At 42.5% G+C, this 18,792-nt stretch overlaps 1 protein-coding gene across 1 annotated transcript in view; it reads right to left on the reverse strand.

Annotated features, from left to right (window-relative positions):
- The window catches only part of LOC121328906 (agrin-like), a 152,727-nt gene that overhangs the window by 10,437 nt on the left and 123,498 nt on the right, over window positions 1-18,792 (reverse strand). The window contains exons 12-29 of the mRNA XM_041274047.1: window positions 18,050-18,195; window positions 17,376-17,481; window positions 17,036-17,152; window positions 16,280-16,444; window positions 14,964-15,107; window positions 14,391-14,515; window positions 14,039-14,144; window positions 12,037-12,510; window positions 10,266-10,397; window positions 8,406-8,533; window positions 7,033-7,147; window positions 6,231-6,350; window positions 5,441-5,782; window positions 4,934-5,126; window positions 4,370-4,585; window positions 3,745-3,974; window positions 2,664-2,798; window positions 1,263-1,356 (exon numbers count right to left, since the gene is read on the reverse strand). Of these exons, the coding sequence (XP_041129981.1) occupies window positions 1,263-1,356; window positions 2,664-2,798; window positions 3,745-3,974; window positions 4,370-4,585; window positions 4,934-5,126; window positions 5,441-5,782; window positions 6,231-6,350; window positions 7,033-7,147; window positions 8,406-8,533; window positions 10,266-10,397; window positions 12,037-12,510; window positions 14,039-14,144; window positions 14,391-14,515; window positions 14,964-15,107; window positions 16,280-16,444; window positions 17,036-17,152; window positions 17,376-17,481; window positions 18,050-18,195 (3,088 nt within the window). The remainder of the gene's footprint in view (window positions 1-1,262; window positions 1,357-2,663; window positions 2,799-3,744; window positions 3,975-4,369; window positions 4,586-4,933; window positions 5,127-5,440; window positions 5,783-6,230; window positions 6,351-7,032; window positions 7,148-8,405; window positions 8,534-10,265; window positions 10,398-12,036; window positions 12,511-14,038; window positions 14,145-14,390; window positions 14,516-14,963; window positions 15,108-16,279; window positions 16,445-17,035; window positions 17,153-17,375; window positions 17,482-18,049; window positions 18,196-18,792) is intronic.

Raw genomic sequence — 18,792 nt, forward strand, 5'->3', positions numbered from 1 at the left:
AGTGGGCCAGACACAGCATTAAATCACACACAGTAAAGAAAGTTAGGACCTGTGATGCTATTAAACTAATTCAATTACTAATACTGCACTCCAGTCAATTAGTAATAAAGTTATAGGTTAAATGGTTTGTGACTAGCAACACTAACGATCCATCACAAACAATTAAATTATATTAGAAATGTGCGTGTGTGTGTGCGTGTGCGTGTGTGTGTGTGTGTGTGTGTGTGTGTGTGCGTGTGCGTGTGTGTGTGTGTGTGTGTGTGTATATATATATATATATATATATATAACAAATGTCCCAGTCCCTGCCAATGAAAAGCATCCCCACAGCATGCTGCTGCCACCACCATGCTTCACAGTAGGGAAGGTGTTACCTGGGTGATGTGCTGTGTTGGGTTTGCGCTTTGCATTTAGGCCAAATAGTTCCATTTTTGTTTCATCGGACCAAGAATCTTTTGTCACATATTTTCAGAGTCTCCCACATGCCTTTTTGCAAAATCCAAGTGGGATTTTACATTGTTTTTTTTCAGAAATGGCTTCCTTCTTACCACTCTTCCATACAGGCCAGATTTGTGAAGTACCTCAGCTATTGTTGACACACGGACAGTTTCTCTCATCTCAGCCATGGAACGCTGTAGGTATTTCAGAGTTGTCATTGGCCTCTTGGTGGCTTCTCTGACCAATGCCCTTCTTACCTGGCTGCTCAGTTTGGGAGGACAGCCTGCTCTAAGCAGATTCTGGGTAGTGCCATTTACCTTCCACTTCTTAATGATCGACTTGACTGTGCTCCAAGGGATATGCATTGAAATCATTTTATACCCCTCCCCTGATCTGTGCCTTTCACAACTTTATACTGGAGTTGTTTTGAAAGCTTCTTGGTCTTCATGGCAGTATCTTTGACTAAACTACAGAACTGTGGGACCTTACAGAGACAGGTGTATTTAATCTGAAATCATGTGAACCACTTTTATTGCACACAGACGGACTCCACTTAACTTACTGAGTGAATTCTGAAGGCAATTGGTTGCACCTGTGCTTATTTAGGCGTGTCATAGCAAAGGGGGTGGATGCTTATCTAATGAAGACTTTTCAGGTTTTTATTTTTTCACACATTGAAAGTGTTAAGTAGGTTGTGTAAATCAAAGGGAAAAAAATCCCATTTAAATTCATGAAGATTTCAGGTTGAAACGCAACAAACTGTGAAAACGTCCAACACAGACCAACAATCAACAGTAAGAAGACACAAGGACTCCAGCACTCACATCAGATCAATTCCAAAGGTGTGCAATCCATTCAGCTCCATGTAAGAATCCCCTTTGAACTCTGGGATGAAAGCCTTGGTCTGGTCATGTATTTCTAATGACAAAAAAAAAAGATGTTTTCATTTTACTGAAAGATGTTAATGTTGGTCGAGTTATTCTGACATGGCCCCAGCCCTGGGGAAGGGCAACAGACCACTTAGAGAAACCATTGATTTAGCAACTGTGCAGGGATGAATAGTCTCTACAGAGCATCTTAGCTCCCTGTCTATTGACGCTCACAATGGCCTGCACTGATACAGCCTCTCAGAGTGCATTGGATTCAGATACTTAACACAAAGAATGTATCATGCAAGTTTCCTGTGGATACTTGATGACATTGATCACTCTGTTGTTGTTTTTTTTTGCCTCACGGTTTTAAAATCAATCACTGATGTTTAGTTTGTATTTCATGTAAAACAGCTAGTATCCAAATCCGATGATTTACTGGGAGGGAAGGGCATACAACTCCTATTTCATATCACTTCACCCACTCCAGGTTTTACTACAAGCCTGATTAGCCAGTGTACATGTAACAAGCTCTGGTGTGTCTTTTAAACACAGTAAAACTGGGAATGGATCAAACTACTATGAAATGGGGGTCTTATTTACATCCCTTTGAAAAACTGTCATAGAGAATTAATAGTACATATAGGTCTATTTTAATGATCTAAACAATAGTGGATCTTAATGCCCCCACCCTAAAATGTATCCACCTGCTTTTTTGCAGGCCTTGTTAAACTATATACATATTTTTTTTTTTACTTCAAACAGTTTTCTATATTCAGTTTCCAGCATTCTTCTGAAATGCTTTTCTGCTCTTCCATCTGGCTGTCTTGCTTCTCTCAGCTTTGTAACCAGAGCCATTAAAAATGCAAACCAAATCCGGACTAGTGAAAAGTTCAAAATGTAACAAAGTTCAATATCTGCAATGGTCTTCTTAAAATTCTGAGATTCAAAAACCCGTCTGAAGAAGATACACGAAGGTGGACAGCAGTAGCATAAAACCGCTAAAAGCTTGATTAAAAGCAATATAGAACAGAAAATAAACTCCATTCACTGCTAACCCAAGGCTGTTCCATGTTCCAAACAATTATTCCATTCCATTTTCCTCTCCCTGATGCAAGAAACACTTTAGAAGCAGCTCCACGGTACAAGCTCCATTTAACAGTATAGGATTCTAAATGGATTATGTTTACTTTGTGTTCTAATCTGACGTGGCGACGTCTAATCTGAAGGTGATGTTAAGGGGCAACTTGTTTTGGGAATGGAATATCACAGGTATTTTACCTAATGTATTATTCTTGTTGAAATTTGTTTTGACAGAGTCCGGTTGGCTAAACTACGCTTGTGATTGGACCCTACCTTTTTCACAATGCTTTCCCTCTCGTCCCATTGGGCACTCACACTTGTACCCGCCCTCCGGCAGCACCAGGCAAGTGGCTGAAGAGTGGCACTTGTTGGGGTCACATGGGTTATGCTCGTCAGCACAGGTAGGGCCTGAAATTAAAGGGAAACCATTAAAGAATTAGTAAAAAAAACTAACAAAAAAAAAAAAAAAATGGTAGAACAGATATAACGGGTGATTATAAACTTAATTAATAAAACACACCCAATTTGACCCTTCTTTCTGTTATAACCATCCATAACTATAAAAACATCCTAAAATGAAGAAACACTTCTACTGAAAGTTCAGACATGTTTCAGAATGAGATTGATACTACAGTGTGTCAAGCTTGCAAGACGTTAAGGCTTTTTAGATTAATTTCCTCATGATGTTATTCTCAACAGACAGCTAACTTCATCTAAGAATACGATTGGCACAACCGACTTACAATTCCGGGTGAATTCACTAATGCTCTTCACATGTATTTCCTCCTTTGTAAGACTTTAACTTTCTTTCTTTCTTTCTTTCTTTCTTTCTTTCTTTCTTTCTTTCTTTCTTTCTTTTTCAAGGCTTGTTAGATCATTTTTTCCCCACCAAATGTAGTGTCAAGTCAGCTGAACACTGAAGAGCTGTAAATGCCACGGTGTCCTGAGCACCTCAGCTTTAGAAAACTAGAACACGTTTAGGCGATCGTAATTATATTTTACTGAGCCTAATGAAATAAAACTGCTTCTTAAGGTGTCAGGCAATTACAAGAAAGAATGCTTATCATGCTGGCATACAGACAGAAAAATTGCCTCTGACGGTTTGTTAGCCTTGGTCACTGAAATATTAGAAAATATTTTAAATAATCTTTTATGCTCCAATAACTGCATGCGTGTGGCAATTATACGCATTTTCCTACAATGCGGAATACTGTCTATTTTATGGTACAACATAGCATGAGGTACATTTGAACAGTAACCATTTTATGCAGAATATTTCCATTTTCTGGGTCACTTCATTTTACAAGGTGATCCTCCAAGGAGTCGGTGCAACTTTATTCGGTTGTCAACGTACCCGAGAAGCCGTTGATGCACTGGCAATGGAACATCTCTGCCTCCTTCACCTGGCAGAGAGCTCCGTTCTTACAAGGGTTGGGGTGGCAAGGGTTGTTGCCACACTCTCCGACCCCAGTGCCATACAACACATCTCCCTCTTTCTCCTGGAGCTTGTAGACCAAGTTATTGACGTCCAGCATGCGTATGCAGCCCACAAGGCCTGAAGCAGCTGAAGTCCTCTCCTGCACACTGCAGGAACGGAACAGATAAGGGTTTAGCTGTTGCGCGGGGATGACACATTTATCGGCAGTGCATTCGTTCATTTGTGAAGTGACCAGCCCTGGGGCTTTTAATACACAAGCGCATTTAAACATTTTCAATTAAAAATAAAAAATAAAAAATAAAACCACTGTTTACAAGCAGATATCAGTTAGCAAGCACCTAATTAGCCAATTTAATAAAACACGCTGTGCTAATGAAGTCTGGAAACGTGCTGTGCAACCTGTCTCAATAAAAAATGAACAACCCAGGCAGGCTCTGCAGACTATTACACAGCGTTCAGGGAGAACAGAGCCGCACCACAACGCTGGTCTTTTTTGACGCTGTTGTTTCTCAGCAGGACTGGTTTCACAGCGGTTACTCACACAGACATCTGGTCCTCCGGGGCTCCCCCGATGAAGAGGTCTGTATCCAGGTTCAGCCCGTCCGTTCCAGCCGGGCTCTCTCCATTGATGTGCGGCTCTCCGTCCACAGACAGCATGCCACTGCGCCGGTTCCGGTTCACCAGCACTTGGTGCCATTTACCAGGCTCGATCCGGATCTTGCTGGTGATGATGCCAGTGCCTGAACCGGTGTTGAATCTTTTTGAAAAAAAAAAAAGGAAACACATTAACAATGAACCAGCTTTTATCACTTTCATCAGCATCACAAGGACTTTATCAAATACTAAAGTACTGCTACTGCTAACCAAAACTGGTACGCACAGCAGACTTACATAAAAGTACTCTTCAAAAGTAGATAGTGAAGTGTATTGCCCACAACCAACACCTCCGAATTAGAATTTCATCTGAAGGACAGTGCTGACAAATCAAGGACTGTTCGGGTTTTAACCCTAAACAAGCCAAGAATTTTCCACCCAGTTTTTAAAACACAGGTGAACGCTAAAACACGGTGTATTTACAAAGTGGGAAAGAAAGATGTCCCCTGACCTGAGCTCCACAAAGCCATTGACGAGAGCCAGCGAGATGAAGTCCTTGCCGCGGTTCTGCCCATCGTAGAGCAGCAAGCCGCTGAGCTCAGAGGTGCGGAACTCCATGGAGATGCGCACCGTGTGGTAGGCCTTAATAGTCTTGAAGGCCAGGTAAGACTTGCCACCAAAAGCAGGAATGTAGTATTTAATAGCTAAGGTGGTGAAGAATAAAAAATAAACAAACATATTTCGCTACTGTACTTCAAACCAAACAATGAACAAAATAGTTGGATAAACTAGAGACAAAATGTACATTTCTTAGTATCTTTACTTGCCAACATTCACTTACTATTCCCATTAACACCTCATGATAATTCTTCTTAAGGTACAACTGCTACTTTTAGTTTACAACCAGAACGTTGCTCAACAAAAACAATGTTCACGGATAACAAATGCAATATAAGGACTTGCCAATAGCAAGTAAACAGTTGTAATAGGATGAAAACAAATGGTGAAGCAGCCTTACCTTTCTCGCAGACAGACCCTCCTCTCCCGGCTGGGCAGATGCAGGTGAAATCTTGGCTGTCATCCTCGCAGGTTCCTCCATGTCGGCAGGGATGGGAATCACAGGGTGACTGACGGGAAGGAAAGAACACCTTGCTGGGGGTAGTGGGAGTTGGGGTCATGGTGGTGGTAGGGGCAGGCGTGGTGGCTCTCCTGGCCGTTGAAGGTCGTCTGGTGGTGCGTGCTGTAGTGGCTGGCCTCCTCCGGGTGGTGATGGTGGTAGTGATGGTGGTGGTGGGGGGGGGGATAGTGGTGGCTGCTGTGGTTGTTGTGGTGGTTGTGGCAAATGGATTTGGTACCCAGTCTGGCAGGAGACAACAATGACTATTAATACAGAAGGGCACTGTACCATATGACTAAGTACTATCTTAAAGACTAGTTTTTCTGTAGCAATCCACAAGTGTCCTCTCTAATCGCATAACAAAGGAGAGATGTACACAACCCTTTTAAATGAGGCAGTCAACGGAGTACAAGGACAAAATGAATTTCTTTATTAGTATCGCTTTGTGAAACGCTTAGTAAATCTCAGCTAAAATATATGTATCTTTTTATAAATGATTAATGAACTAACCACCTATTCATACACAATTACACACTTAGTACATGACAAGTGTTAAATGCCTGACATCTTGTTTTCAAAGCTGTAGACTGGTTTGCATTAAGGGAAAACCGCAAGCTTTGAAGCGGACAGCCTAATATTCCATTAACATTCTACAGCTCAGAGTGATGTTAAGGGTTAACTGAAATATTACCGAAGTCCAGGACTCTGATATGCTCCTCTTCTGGTTTCTTAATAGCAATGGCCTTCTTCTTGGACATCTTCAGCTGTTTGAGGAGGGCCTTCTGCACATCCTGGGAAGTGTAGGTGGTTGCTAGGGAAAGAAAAATAAAAGCATTTGTCATTTCCCAGGCCTCAAATCAGAACATCACAAGATTCTGTACACTGACAGGTTCAAACCAGTCTGAAGATAAACACTTGGGCCTTATCTTTATTTGGGCAGGTACAGAGGTGTAATACAAGGGTTTGTCTGCTGTTCAACACATGGTGAGCAGACCGCCTGTAATTAACTGCAATTAACTGTAACCTTGGCACACCTGTGTGATTGTAATTATACCATACAATTGATCAATGACAGTTCAATTAAGAATGTACTTGTCATCCGATCATTATTGTATTTTCAACCACTTTTGATAACCCCATTTGTTTGAAAAAAATATATAGTTATATATGTTTCTGTATTATTACCTGCTATTACTGAATGGTAATTTAGAATAAATAGAGTAAACATGTTATTGTGTGAAGTTTATGTTAGGTTTTAGTGTACTTGTAATTATAATTCCTGCAGCATGATTGTAACTAATTGTAATTGAACACAATAGCATTGGAATTGTAAATTGACCCCAGGTCTGATGTTGAGGAGACAGGACAGTAAACCAAGTTCTCTTTGGAAATGAGCATGCTTAGAGAGCCCTGCATTTCCAATAAATAACGTTACCGGGGTCAAAGTGGAATAAATAACGTTATCGGGGTCAAAGTGGAATAAATAACATTACCGGGGTCAAAGTGGGCTTCCACTGTGGCTCGTATGGAGCCGCTCGGGCCTAGGTCTCGGACACGGACGCTCTTGAAATCTTTCTCCACGTCAGACTTTCTCAGCAGCTCGTTGAGCTGGAGGGACAGAGGGAGTAAGAAACGCATTTAGTTCAATTCAAGGTAAAACATGTCAAATAGAAGAGGCAGAGCATTCAACTCAGGAAGCAGTTTTAAAAGATAATAAAGCCTAAACAGGAAAGGCATTACTCCTGAGACCCTTCTCTAGTTCACACTTGGAGCTGCGAATGTTATTTATCTGTATTTAACAAGACCTCGAGATCACGCTTTGGCCCTGTGGGGTCTTCAGGCAAGAACTCCCTCTGGCCTCTTCAGGCAATTATTCTGGTACAAGGAAGCAGACTATCTTTACATTTGGCCTTCATTCTTCCCAGGGAAATCATACGAGATAAGTTCCTTAACCCTGCCACTGTGTCCCCTACTGGTGATGAGTGGCAGTGCAGTTAGCAGCAGGGTCGTCCGTGAACATTGCCTTCATTTACAGCCTGTGCTCTGTGTGCACCCAAGAGAGAAGCAAGCACTAAAAAGCCTCAGATAAGGAAAGTGACCTATGTCCTTAGGCCACTTCAATCCAACTTGCAGAAAAAAAGGGATTCAAAATAAACACGCTTTCCTTTGAAGTAGAGGGTGCTAGCACCAGGGGTTGCTTTTGACACTGTGCTGTTAAACCACACGAGGCTAGCACACTGTTCAGCAATACTGGCAGGGAGCAGCTTTCTCACAGCCCCGCATTTGAAAGTATAATTAAGCTCTGTATTCCGAGGGTTTGCCAAGCCTGAAATAATTTGAATTACGGCAAGAGATTAACTTTTTGATTACAAAGTGAGCCCTACGGGACATGAAAGTAGTTATTTGAAATCTCTGCATGTGCTCCAAATATTATATATATATATATATAGCAAAGGCTTTGCTTTACATGTATAGACATTTCAGATACTACTGGTATTCTGTTAATATCATCCTAGGGTATTTAACATGAATGTGAATATATAATATTATTTTTTTACTCAGGACGGTTGACCATGGTTTTGTAAGGAATCAAAAGACAACTGTTTCTTCCTTTGTCTTATCAAACGGTTATAGTCTCATCAATGGCTTTGTGAGGCACAGGTGGGAGCGATCTTTCTCATTACTATTATTTATTATTATTTTTTTTATACACCTGGTTTTAGTGTTCACTTATTTTAAAAAAGTGGGTTGAAATGTTTGGCAATGTTTCAATTATTATAAAGGGAGTTTCAAAATGATTTAGGGTTAATTTTCTATTTAATAGCATTACATTACACAGTAAAATGGGGGGGAAACAGTCCCTTACTGCACTCGCAATGCTCCTGGCCGTTTCTCCAAACAGCTCTGACTTGGGGTCAGCCATCTCGGGGGTGTAGAATACTTCCTGACCTTCCACTTCCTCCAGGATGAGGACTGCATGGAACTCCTTGGTTGCTATGGAAATAAAAAAAGGGTTGTTTTTGTTGTTACCAACCGGCGGGTCTTGAGGCTTCCCAATCCGCCAGCTGCATCAGGTAACCAAGGTGGAAGTGCCAGCATTGGGGTTAGTGAGATGGAGAAGAGGTGCTGTTATACAAGGTGAGTGAAGGTGAGTGTTGTGCAGTAGGTGAGAGGATTACTGTGGAGGGTGATGTGCTAGAGTTTACCATGCTCTTTGTCCCACAGGTCCGAGAGGCTAGTAGAAGCATGGTGAACTAAGCAGAGAGAAATATGTTAGAGACAACATCAACACAGGTTATAAAGCACACAAACATTACAACACAGATAATGGGATCATTTAAACATTCTGGGGTACTCTTCCTCAAATACAGCCCTACCAAGCCTGGTTCCAGAAGTAGTTACAGTAACAATAATACATATTCACAAAGCACAGAGTTATTTAATTAGGTATAATATTCATGAAACTGTTCTAAAAGTCTGTTAGAGAAACAGTTTGACAGATTCAAATAGTTTCATGAATATTAATAATCCCACTGATAATAATAATAATAATAATTACATTTGCAACTAACTAATGACTAGCACCCATTGCTGTTTGTGCCACAGCTCCTGATGGTTTGTGTGTGACCCAGCTACCTGGAGTTATTAGTACAGCTCATTAAGAACGGGGAAGAAATAAGAGACTTCCCCCTGGCATTGAGGCTTGACGCCTGGCTTCATATGTAGCACAGGCCCTAATCAGCAGAACAAATTGCCTGAATCAATCAAGTCCTCAGGCTGCCCGTCTTTTCCTAAACCGCACTCGTATGATTATCTTAACGATTCTGGTAATTGTTACTTAATCCACAAAGCAGATTTTAAAATTATTATTCAGGGATGAGTGGCAGAGGCAAGTGTGACTGCATCAGTATGTTATTTATATATCTATTGCACTGTAATAGAAAGCAGTGGAGAGGTATTATTACGTGCTGAATATTGTGAGGAAATCGGCAATGGAAGATCACCAATTAGGTCTTGATTTATTTTCAATGATATATTGGGAATGGAGGCTGAGGACCTGGATTATATAACACATGCATATCCAAGTCATCCTAGGAACAATCTCTCAAGCAGGGCCTGACAATGTGTACAGGGTTGCATAGAGCTTGCTTTGTCATGTGGATTACACCAATGTCCACTGGGTTGTACACTGACAGCAGCAAGGTCCCCCTAGCCAGACATAGCAGAATTCCACACATGAAAGGCTAGTAAACTAGAGAGCTGTGTGGCACAGCCTCCACAGATTCAGCTGAAATTATAATGCTTTTCTCTCAAGCAGTTAGCAGGGAGGGAGCAGGGACAGCTGCTGGCAGCTCTTTGATGTTTAGTCTGGTCCAACTGTGAATGAAGACCTAGCACTGTTTTGGGGGGATGTGGAGGCGGGGGGGTGGCTGTTTTTTTCCCCACTCTCAAGCACAACTGTTTTCTTTTTGTTTTTTTTTTCCCCCCCGAGTGAAAAGTGAGTCTGTGTATCTCCCATGTGCCTTCACTTGCAGAACAATACCTCCACTCATAAACATGTGTTTCAGATTGTTGAATCCAAATCAAGGAGATATAAATAAAGTAGTTTTTCTTTTGTGCTCGGATGACAGGCTTTTATCATGAGGGTATCTTTGCCTGTTAAACCGCACCGTGCTGCAGGAATAAGGACCGCTTGTGCGCAGAAGTATCAGTAAAGAATACTCACGAGGGCAGTTGGCTCCCTCTGCATCGGTGGCAGTGGTCTTGCTGTCAGGACAGCACCCGAAGGCTGTATTGTCGCAGGGTGACCTCTCTGCTGGGCTTGCAGTCGTCGTGGGGCGAACCTCGACAGTAGGTTCTAAAGCAGAAAGAATAATTCAAGTTTTCCTCTACCCTATCATCTTTCCAGATTCTCAGCAATCCATACCTACTAACACCAAATGTCAGTCTTGTGTAAGCAGCGGAGCTGTGATTCTGTAGGTGGTAGATTGAAACACCTTGCAATTATGATTATATAATATTTTAATCCAATATTATACAAACTGTGTATCCCACTCTTGACTGAATAGGCAAGCTTCCAGAACAAGTATAAAAAAGCCCTTTTTGAATATACATTTCACATAACATTACCTACTCAATGGCTTTCGTTGGAAATATTTAAAACTTTGGTAAAGTTGCAGGCAAACTAATATTGACAGCCATTAAATAGCAATTAGTTAACCTTTGCCAATGCTGTTTTTCCTAACTTAACATTCAAAATGGCAGAGAGCTGCTCCTACACAGATCGGTGCAGGTCGCTCTCTACGAGGATTATTTATAATCCAGAGCTGATTAAAAAGAAAAAAACAAGAGACTTGCGAACAAGTCATAAAATCATCAAAGGGAGTCTTCAAGGACTTTTTGAACACAAGTCAGCTAAAAAGTGCAAGACGTGGGAAACGACCTGGGCGAGAATCAGCGGGACGCTGCTGTGTATCTGCTACCCGGGAGCTGGAGATTTATAAGCAGGCTGTAAATCAAGAAGGGGGTGCGGCTGTCAGGGTAGAAGGGAGAGCCGCTCTCCGGGTTCCAGGAGTTCTCTCAAAGAGAAACAATGCTCCCTTAATGCACCTGCATCTTTACCACAGCATGCTACTGTTAAAAGGACTGCTAACAGCAGCACCAATGATACACTACATGGATTAAATACGTAGCGTGCCACAAAACACTAAAATGGTTATTTAAAAATGATTTATCCCCAACTATATAAAAAAAATCAAACAGTGGTTTCTGGGAACAGGGTATTGAGCATTGTGGTCAATGTAATGTACATTTAAATAAAGCAATTCGTTTAGTGTAGTGATAACACAGCCTCATTAGGAATGGTGTTATGCAATAAGCCCCTTTCATACAGAAATACTGGTCAGTGTATTGTATATTTCGTACAGTATATTGGTCAATGGCTGGTGTGTTATATTACCAACTATCATTCAGTACAAATCAGCCAGGGAAATTCACAATCTTATGTAACAAACTAAAGACTTTGTAGCCATCAGTCTGTGTACAATTTCTATAAGCCAGAGACTGCCTATAACTACATAACTATCAAGAAACGTTGGTTTGCAACATTCCTAGCAGCTTTAGGTCATTCCAATTAGTTTTTCTTGCAAGTTTAAATCTGGAAAACAAATACAACTGGAAAAAATTTAATTCCCCCACCTCCCCTCCCTCCATACACATAAAATAAACTTGTGTTGCCTAATCACACGCTGTAGGCCACGCTCACGAAGCATTTATCAAACCGCGTAAGGCTTGTAAAAGCACAAAAAAAAATAAACGGCTCATTTTAAAAGAACCAGCAATACACTACCAAGAGTGCATATAGGAGCTAATTACTGAAACTCGTGATGCACATGTTTAGCAGCAATAACTGGGTTTCTTCAGGCAGCTACTTAATGCAGTGATAAATGCTTTGTGAATATTGTTGTTTTAACCAGGACTTGGAACAGCAGGTTTACCGATAGGCTCGTCTCCGCTAGCTTCGGTTGCTCCGCTAGCCTCAAGATCATCATCCCCGCTGGGTTCCCCGCTGTGTTCCCCGCTGCCTGAGTCCTCGAAGGAGAGAGTTGATGGGGAGGGGGTGACGGTGGGAGAGCTGGTGGTGGGGCGAGCGGTGCCACCACCGAACGGAGAGGGACCCACCCCGCTCGGGGGTACCACCCCAGAAAGGGGGGTGGGGCGGGGTGGCTTGGTGGAGCGGGAGGGTGATTTGGTGGTGCTGGGAGGTCTTGTGGTCAGCCTGCTAGCGCTGGTGGTTAACACTGGCATTGCTTCAACAAGGACCTGAGAGGCAGTGGCGGTGACAACGTCCTCCTCCTCCTTCTCCTCTTCTTCAAAGGGAACTGAGAGGGTGGTGGTTGGTCGTTTGGCGCGGGTTGTGGGAGTGGAGGTGGTGGATGTGGGAACAGCACTCGATCCATGAGGGATGTTTTCTGGAGGAAGCAGGAATGAATGATGGGTAATAATAAAATGACAGTGCTTTAAATGGACTGTACCTTTCAGGGTATCAGCACCGTCTTTCAAAGATCAAAGCAATATATGACATTATTTTTCCACATGTGGCACAGAGATACGTTTAATCTGACCTCTATAGTGTAGAGGTCTTCACCTATGTAATGAAATACTTTACCATCCCTCCTCATTTGTGCTTTGTGTGCAGTCAGGAGGAGACATATTAAAGGCTTTTGATTTTTCTAGGTGGATAATCCATTCAGATAATCCATTACAGTTATGTGCTGCTTCTCATTACTCACACCTGTTTTTCTCCCAATTTGAGAAGTGTGGTATTGCCTGGTACTGGTGCTGTTTGTTAGAAACACTGAAATTGTAAAAGCTTCTCTTTGAATTCCTCAGGAGGCTAACGATGCCTCTTCGAAAATGTCTGCTTGTATGTCATGGATGATTCAAGATCGGGCAGTAATGTTTTGGTTTCCTCGGCAGTCAGTCACGTTGCTGTTTGTGTAGTCGGGTAGTCATGTCTTTAGTTGCTGATTTTAATACACGCATCACTGTACTGTACATGTCTGTGTGCACTGCCAATCCCTAACGCATACATAAGTGACGGATCCATATGTGGCATAAAGAACAGCGGCAGGTATTCAACAAACTGCAAAGCCCACCCTTTATATTCCACAATGGAAGCCTCATTTCTTTTTTAAAGCTATTCCGACAGTCAACCAATAAAGGTGGTTATGTGTTTCGTCTTGCACCAGCATAAGCTGACTCTCTTTTCATCCAGATCCAATCACACATGAAATGAGGCTGATGATCTGAATAGATCCCAAATGTGGTACAATAGCACATACCTTGTTACAGTAGCGGTCTGCGCTTATGAGACACCTTGGGGCTAAGAAAATTTCCTCCATTCACAGAAGGGAGGATCTTCTGTTCAGAGGTGATGCAGATTGGCAAGGCAGATCCACAATCTGCTTAGCAATATTGCCCCTCTCTCACATAGCGCTTCAGTCTGTCAGACTCTCGCTGTTCATCTACCACAAAACAATTAAATCGCCGCTTCCTTTTAGATTTAAACTCTAAAACGTATGCATCACAACACGTTGGTGTCTGATTCCAAATTGCAGGGCAGCCAAAAAGCGGGACTCAATAGCTTCTCCTGATCTTTTCCAGAAGGTACAGAATTTGTATTAAATGGCTTTTTGCAGTTGATGGACTTAGAGAAATGAAAGGGCAGCCAAGAAATTGCTAATTATAAATGCACCTGTCAAATTGTGTTTGTTGGCATCTGGAAAATAACTATTCACAAAGCATTTAATGCTGTGCTGAAGCTTTTTTTTTTTGGAAAACTTAAAACAAACTAGCATGAAAAAACAACATTGCATGCATTTTGTTTTGTTTAGCAAAAAAATAGTTTTAACTTTGCACATTAGTACATGCTTTGCGAATATGACCTACGATTTAGTTGAAAGCCTAAAAGCAACAGAACCTTGCCCCAATCCCTACCTCTGCACTGCCCTGTGTGTTTAATGGTAATTTTCATGGACTGTCGGCAGGCAATAGTCTTCAGCTGGCACTGGTCCCCATAGGTCACTCCGTCTGAACCACAGACCTGGAGATCAGAGAAACACAGCAAAGTCAGTGAGCAGAATACCCACTGGAAAACAAACCTGAGGGGCATGCATTCTCATGCATTGCAAACATTCACATTTCCTGTTAGAAAAGTACAGCTTCCACCCATTAGGGCTTTAAGATTGAATGCCAGTCTCTCCATCGGTTTGTGTGATGCATTTCACCCGGTTTAGCCGAGACAGTTAGGTTTTATATCCAGACCCTTTTGACTGTTTGTACGGTGTACCTTGGTCTTGTATTTTTCGTCACAGTCAGATGAAGGGCATTCGCAAAAAGCATTCCCATTAACCTCCACGCAGGAGGCGCCGAACTCGCACTGCACCCCGGCGCACGATGCGACAGCAGAGGGACCTGGCAAAGCGTTACACAAGAGGTTAGCATGTTGCTCATAAATATGTCAATCTGGCTGAATTCCACTTCTAACCAATGTCAATGGGGAAAGGCTAGCCCAGAAAAGGAGATGCTGCATTTAAACAGCTTACAACAAGATAGAGAGAGGGGTGTGGGGAGTGACAGAGTCATAAAGCACTAATTATATCTATTCTGGGATCTCCTTTGACCTGTGTAGCATTTATTCCTGTACATGGAACTGGGGCAAAAAAAAAAAAAAGACCAAATTTACTTTCATGGGTTATTATATAGATTTTTAATGAATCCTTCTATTTGAAAATTCAAATCTAATAACTCAACCCTTGAACTATCCACCATGGACCCCTAGAATGTGCTCATCACGGTGATGCCATTGTGATCTTGGTCAGGATGCCTCCACTTTATTTCATGCCCTTCTGGATCTTCCTACCTTTGTCGCAGCCATTCACTCCCATTTCTCTGCCGTCTGGACACTGGTTGCATTTCATGCCAACCACCCCTGTCTTGCAGGAGCACAGCCCGGACATCTGTTCACAGTCGTCTCGGACTGAGCCAGTGGCATCACAGTTACAGGCTGCAGAGCAGAGAGGGGACAGAGATTAGAAATGTGCAACACTAATTACTTCAAGAACTGGTATTACTTCTCTGATTACTAAGGGTAGGGCAATCATGGCAAGGAATGCTTCTCACAAAACCAAAATGAATTAATTTCGCATTATACTGCATTTCAAAAAAGCACACGCAAAACAAATCCTTTTACATTAACTGGGTTAACAATTGTGCATATTAAAATGCTTTACAGTGTGTGTGGCTGCTGAAGGCAGGAAGAAAGACAGCAGGTGTCTCCTTGCTAGATTCTGCTCATTGTTTGGTGTTGTTATAACTCCACTATTACTGTGCTCTGTGGCTTCTTCCCACTGACAGACAGGCTGCTCTGTATTTACCCTCCTTGCATGCGATACAACACCAACACTTTACCAAGAAGCATACATCAGGAGAGCGTGCTCCTGTCTGGCACAGAGGTCAGGAGAGCGTGCTCCTGTATGGCACAGAGGTCAGGAGAGCGTGTTCCTGTCTGGCACAGAGGTCAGGAGAGGGTGCTCCTGTCTGGCACAGAGGTCAGGAGAGGGTGTTCCTGTCTGGCACAGAGGTCAGGAGAGCGTGCTCCTGTCTGGCACAGAGGTCAGGAGAGCGTGCTCCTGTCTGGCACAGAGGTCAGGAGAGGGTGCTCCTGTCTGGCACAGAGGTCAGGAGAGGGTGCTCCTGTCTGGCACAGAGGTCAGGAGAGGGTGCTCCTGTCTGGCACAGAGGTCAGGAGAGGGTGTTCCTGTCTGGCACAGAGGTCAGGAGAGGGTGCTCCTGTCTGGCAGAGGTTGAGGCTGCCTAGGAATTGAATGGGATATTCAGCAGAGCAAATGTCACCCCCTCTAATTTACAAAGTCATCCTGATTGTTTTGAGTGAAGGCAGCTATCCCATATGGAGTCAGTATAGTCCTTCCTTGAGGCTTCATGCATTTGGTTGCTTACAGTTGTACCTGTTTTTAGAATGACTTCATGTTGTAAACACAAGCACACAATAATGGGATCATATGGTATAAAACTCACAGGGGAGACCTAGCTCCAGTTTTTCAATTCCCTAAATGATATGCTAGTTGACATTTCCTGGAATTGTGTCTCATGGCAAAGCACTACATACGTACAATAAACGTCACCATGACAACATGATTCATGGGAAAAAGGTCTTACGGGTGCAGCCGCTCTTGTTTTCCGTGACGATTCCCCGGAAATTCCAGAATCCTGGTTCACAGCGGTCACACTTCTGTCCACCCACTCCTGGTTTACAAGAGCACTGACCAGAGCTGGGGTCACAGGTACCCCCATACGACCCATACTGATTACACAGACAGGTACCTGCAAGCAAGCAGATACACTTTACACACAATAATAAGACCTGACCTACGTCTGTTATTAGGGTTTGATTTCTTTTATTAGGCCTTTAGGCAAAGTTAATTAATGCCAGGGAATCTGGAAATCTGGTAAAATTACAACAAAATGCTGTAAACATGAACACTGCAGGGATGGAAATGAGATTTGAGCTTGTTACCTATACAGTACAGTGTAGCTGATCAAGTTGGTATTAAAACCTGGAATGACTGCTATGCAACAGTAGTCTTATTTCCATCCCTGCATTTGTTTTTGTCATACTGTTTATTTCTAAAATAAAATCTTTTTGTATACTTTTTTTTTTCAAACAAAAACAGAACAAAAGCATGGTGATCTTTTTGTTGTTGAAATTTACATTATTATTCAATTTACATGTTGGAAACCATAAAACATGGGGAACGATATTTTATTTCCTTCATAGCCTGTTGATCTGCTGACACTGACAGAGCGGGAAAGCAAAGTTGAGCGCAGCATGCAGCTAATATAAAGAAAACAAAGTCAGTCATTTAAGAATTTCGGGAGCATCTATCATAAAAATAAATGAAAGACCTAACTTACTGGGGCAGCCTGCCAGGCCAACTCCAAGGGCAGCAGTCATGTTGTCAAGGCAACAGCCATAAACTGTTTGGCTACAGTGCTGGCTCATCGCTGTGGGGGATAAAGGTGCAGGAACAGCTAGACAAAGACCGATAAGAACAGTTTAGAGCACCTAACCAAAAAAAAACCCACACACAGTAAAATATAGTTTAACTGTTCATCACAAAAACAGCATGTGCACTGCAAGCTGCTCACGTAATTAAGACATAAATACTACAAAGACGTGGCCCGGAACACTCAGCCCAGAGCTACTTATTGTACGAGTGTACTGGTGCTTATGCCAACTGGCTGGTTGACTTACCCTCGCAGGGCCCCTGGTTCATGACTTGAACATCGTCTTGTTCTTCACAGCGTGTCTTCTTCAGCTCACACTCATTGCTGTGTGTCTTTCCATCACTTCCGCAGACCTGAAACCACAGCAAACCATTCAGGACGCACTGCAAGTGCACACCAATCTCTCCGTAATAAAAGCAATGCAACCAGTAATATAGCACAGTGAAAGCATTGGAAAGAATAACGAGATACGGTAATGCATATTAATAAACATGGCAAACCAGGGTAAACTAGGAAAGGCATGGTACAACTACAGGAAAAAGAAAGGTAAAAGTGCAAATATGCCTTGAAAAAACACCATGGTAACAATTTATAAGGGACTGTAACAGAAAACTCCACTGAATATGGTATGGCTTCTCAGATTCACACTGTGAAGGTGAAGTGGCTCATTAATTCAAAGCAGGGCTTTCATCTCTTGGATAGCAAGTTAAGCCTGAAAGTCCCCTAGTTTTGTTTATACGCTTTGAAGCGCTGCATGAAAGAGTTCTCTGGAGGAGTGATTACGCTAGGGTATAGAGCAGGAACTTGCTACCCAAACTGGCAGCACTTCTTACTACTGTAAAACAAATTCTAAAAAGCTAGTGTTATCCTTTGGCGGCCGAATTATTTTGGCCATTTCTGGTTTTGAACCCCTTTCCTCACCGGGTTTCGGGGGACGTTGTCACAGGAGAAATCGCAGACACAGCGGTCGTCCTCAGTGTCTTCATCCCAGGAGCCTCCGAACCTCTTGCATCGCTCTTGCTCACACACGCTGTCCTCTCCTGAACCAGAACCACTAGAGCCACATTCTGAAACAGACACCAGGCACAAAGCATTAACACGCTGTACACACCCCCCTAAACAGACCCCATTTGGGGATTTCACAGTTTCTTGGTTAGCATTTACAAAGGTAGTTACTACATAACTGAGTAACTCTATTCATAGGACATGTTTATACCATCAATCTAATGTGAGCTAGAGAATCATAGAATATTGGTCTTTATAGCCATTTGGCGTGGGAAATCAACCAAGCACCGATAAGGATCTGTCAACATTCCAGTACATCTTATCTTGCTTACAGATCATGTGCATACAACGTAAGACAGAATTCTATATTTAAAAAAAAAATTCTTAATTCCAACATGAAGACTGAACTGCTGCCAGTGACACTCGTTAAGCTTCCAAGACAATTCAGGCAGGAATGACGCAAAGCTGATGAAACAGTGTTCCTGGAGACTGGCAGTACTCAAGGGGGTATTTTTCAATCCTGGTAGGTTGCCCGATGGCTCTGCTGTTCACAGGTTACACACTGCAGTGGCTGTAATGGGAAAATCGATGCTGCACTGATTGGAGGTATCACCAGGCATGACACTCCCCTTAACGAGATTATACCATCAAATAAGTAC

The sequence above is a fragment of the Polyodon spathula genome, chromosome 16 (genome assembly GCF_017654505.1).
Source record: "Polyodon spathula isolate WHYD16114869_AA chromosome 16, ASM1765450v1, whole genome shotgun sequence".
NCBI classification, from domain to species: domain Eukaryota; kingdom Metazoa; phylum Chordata; class Actinopteri; order Acipenseriformes; family Polyodontidae; genus Polyodon; species Polyodon spathula.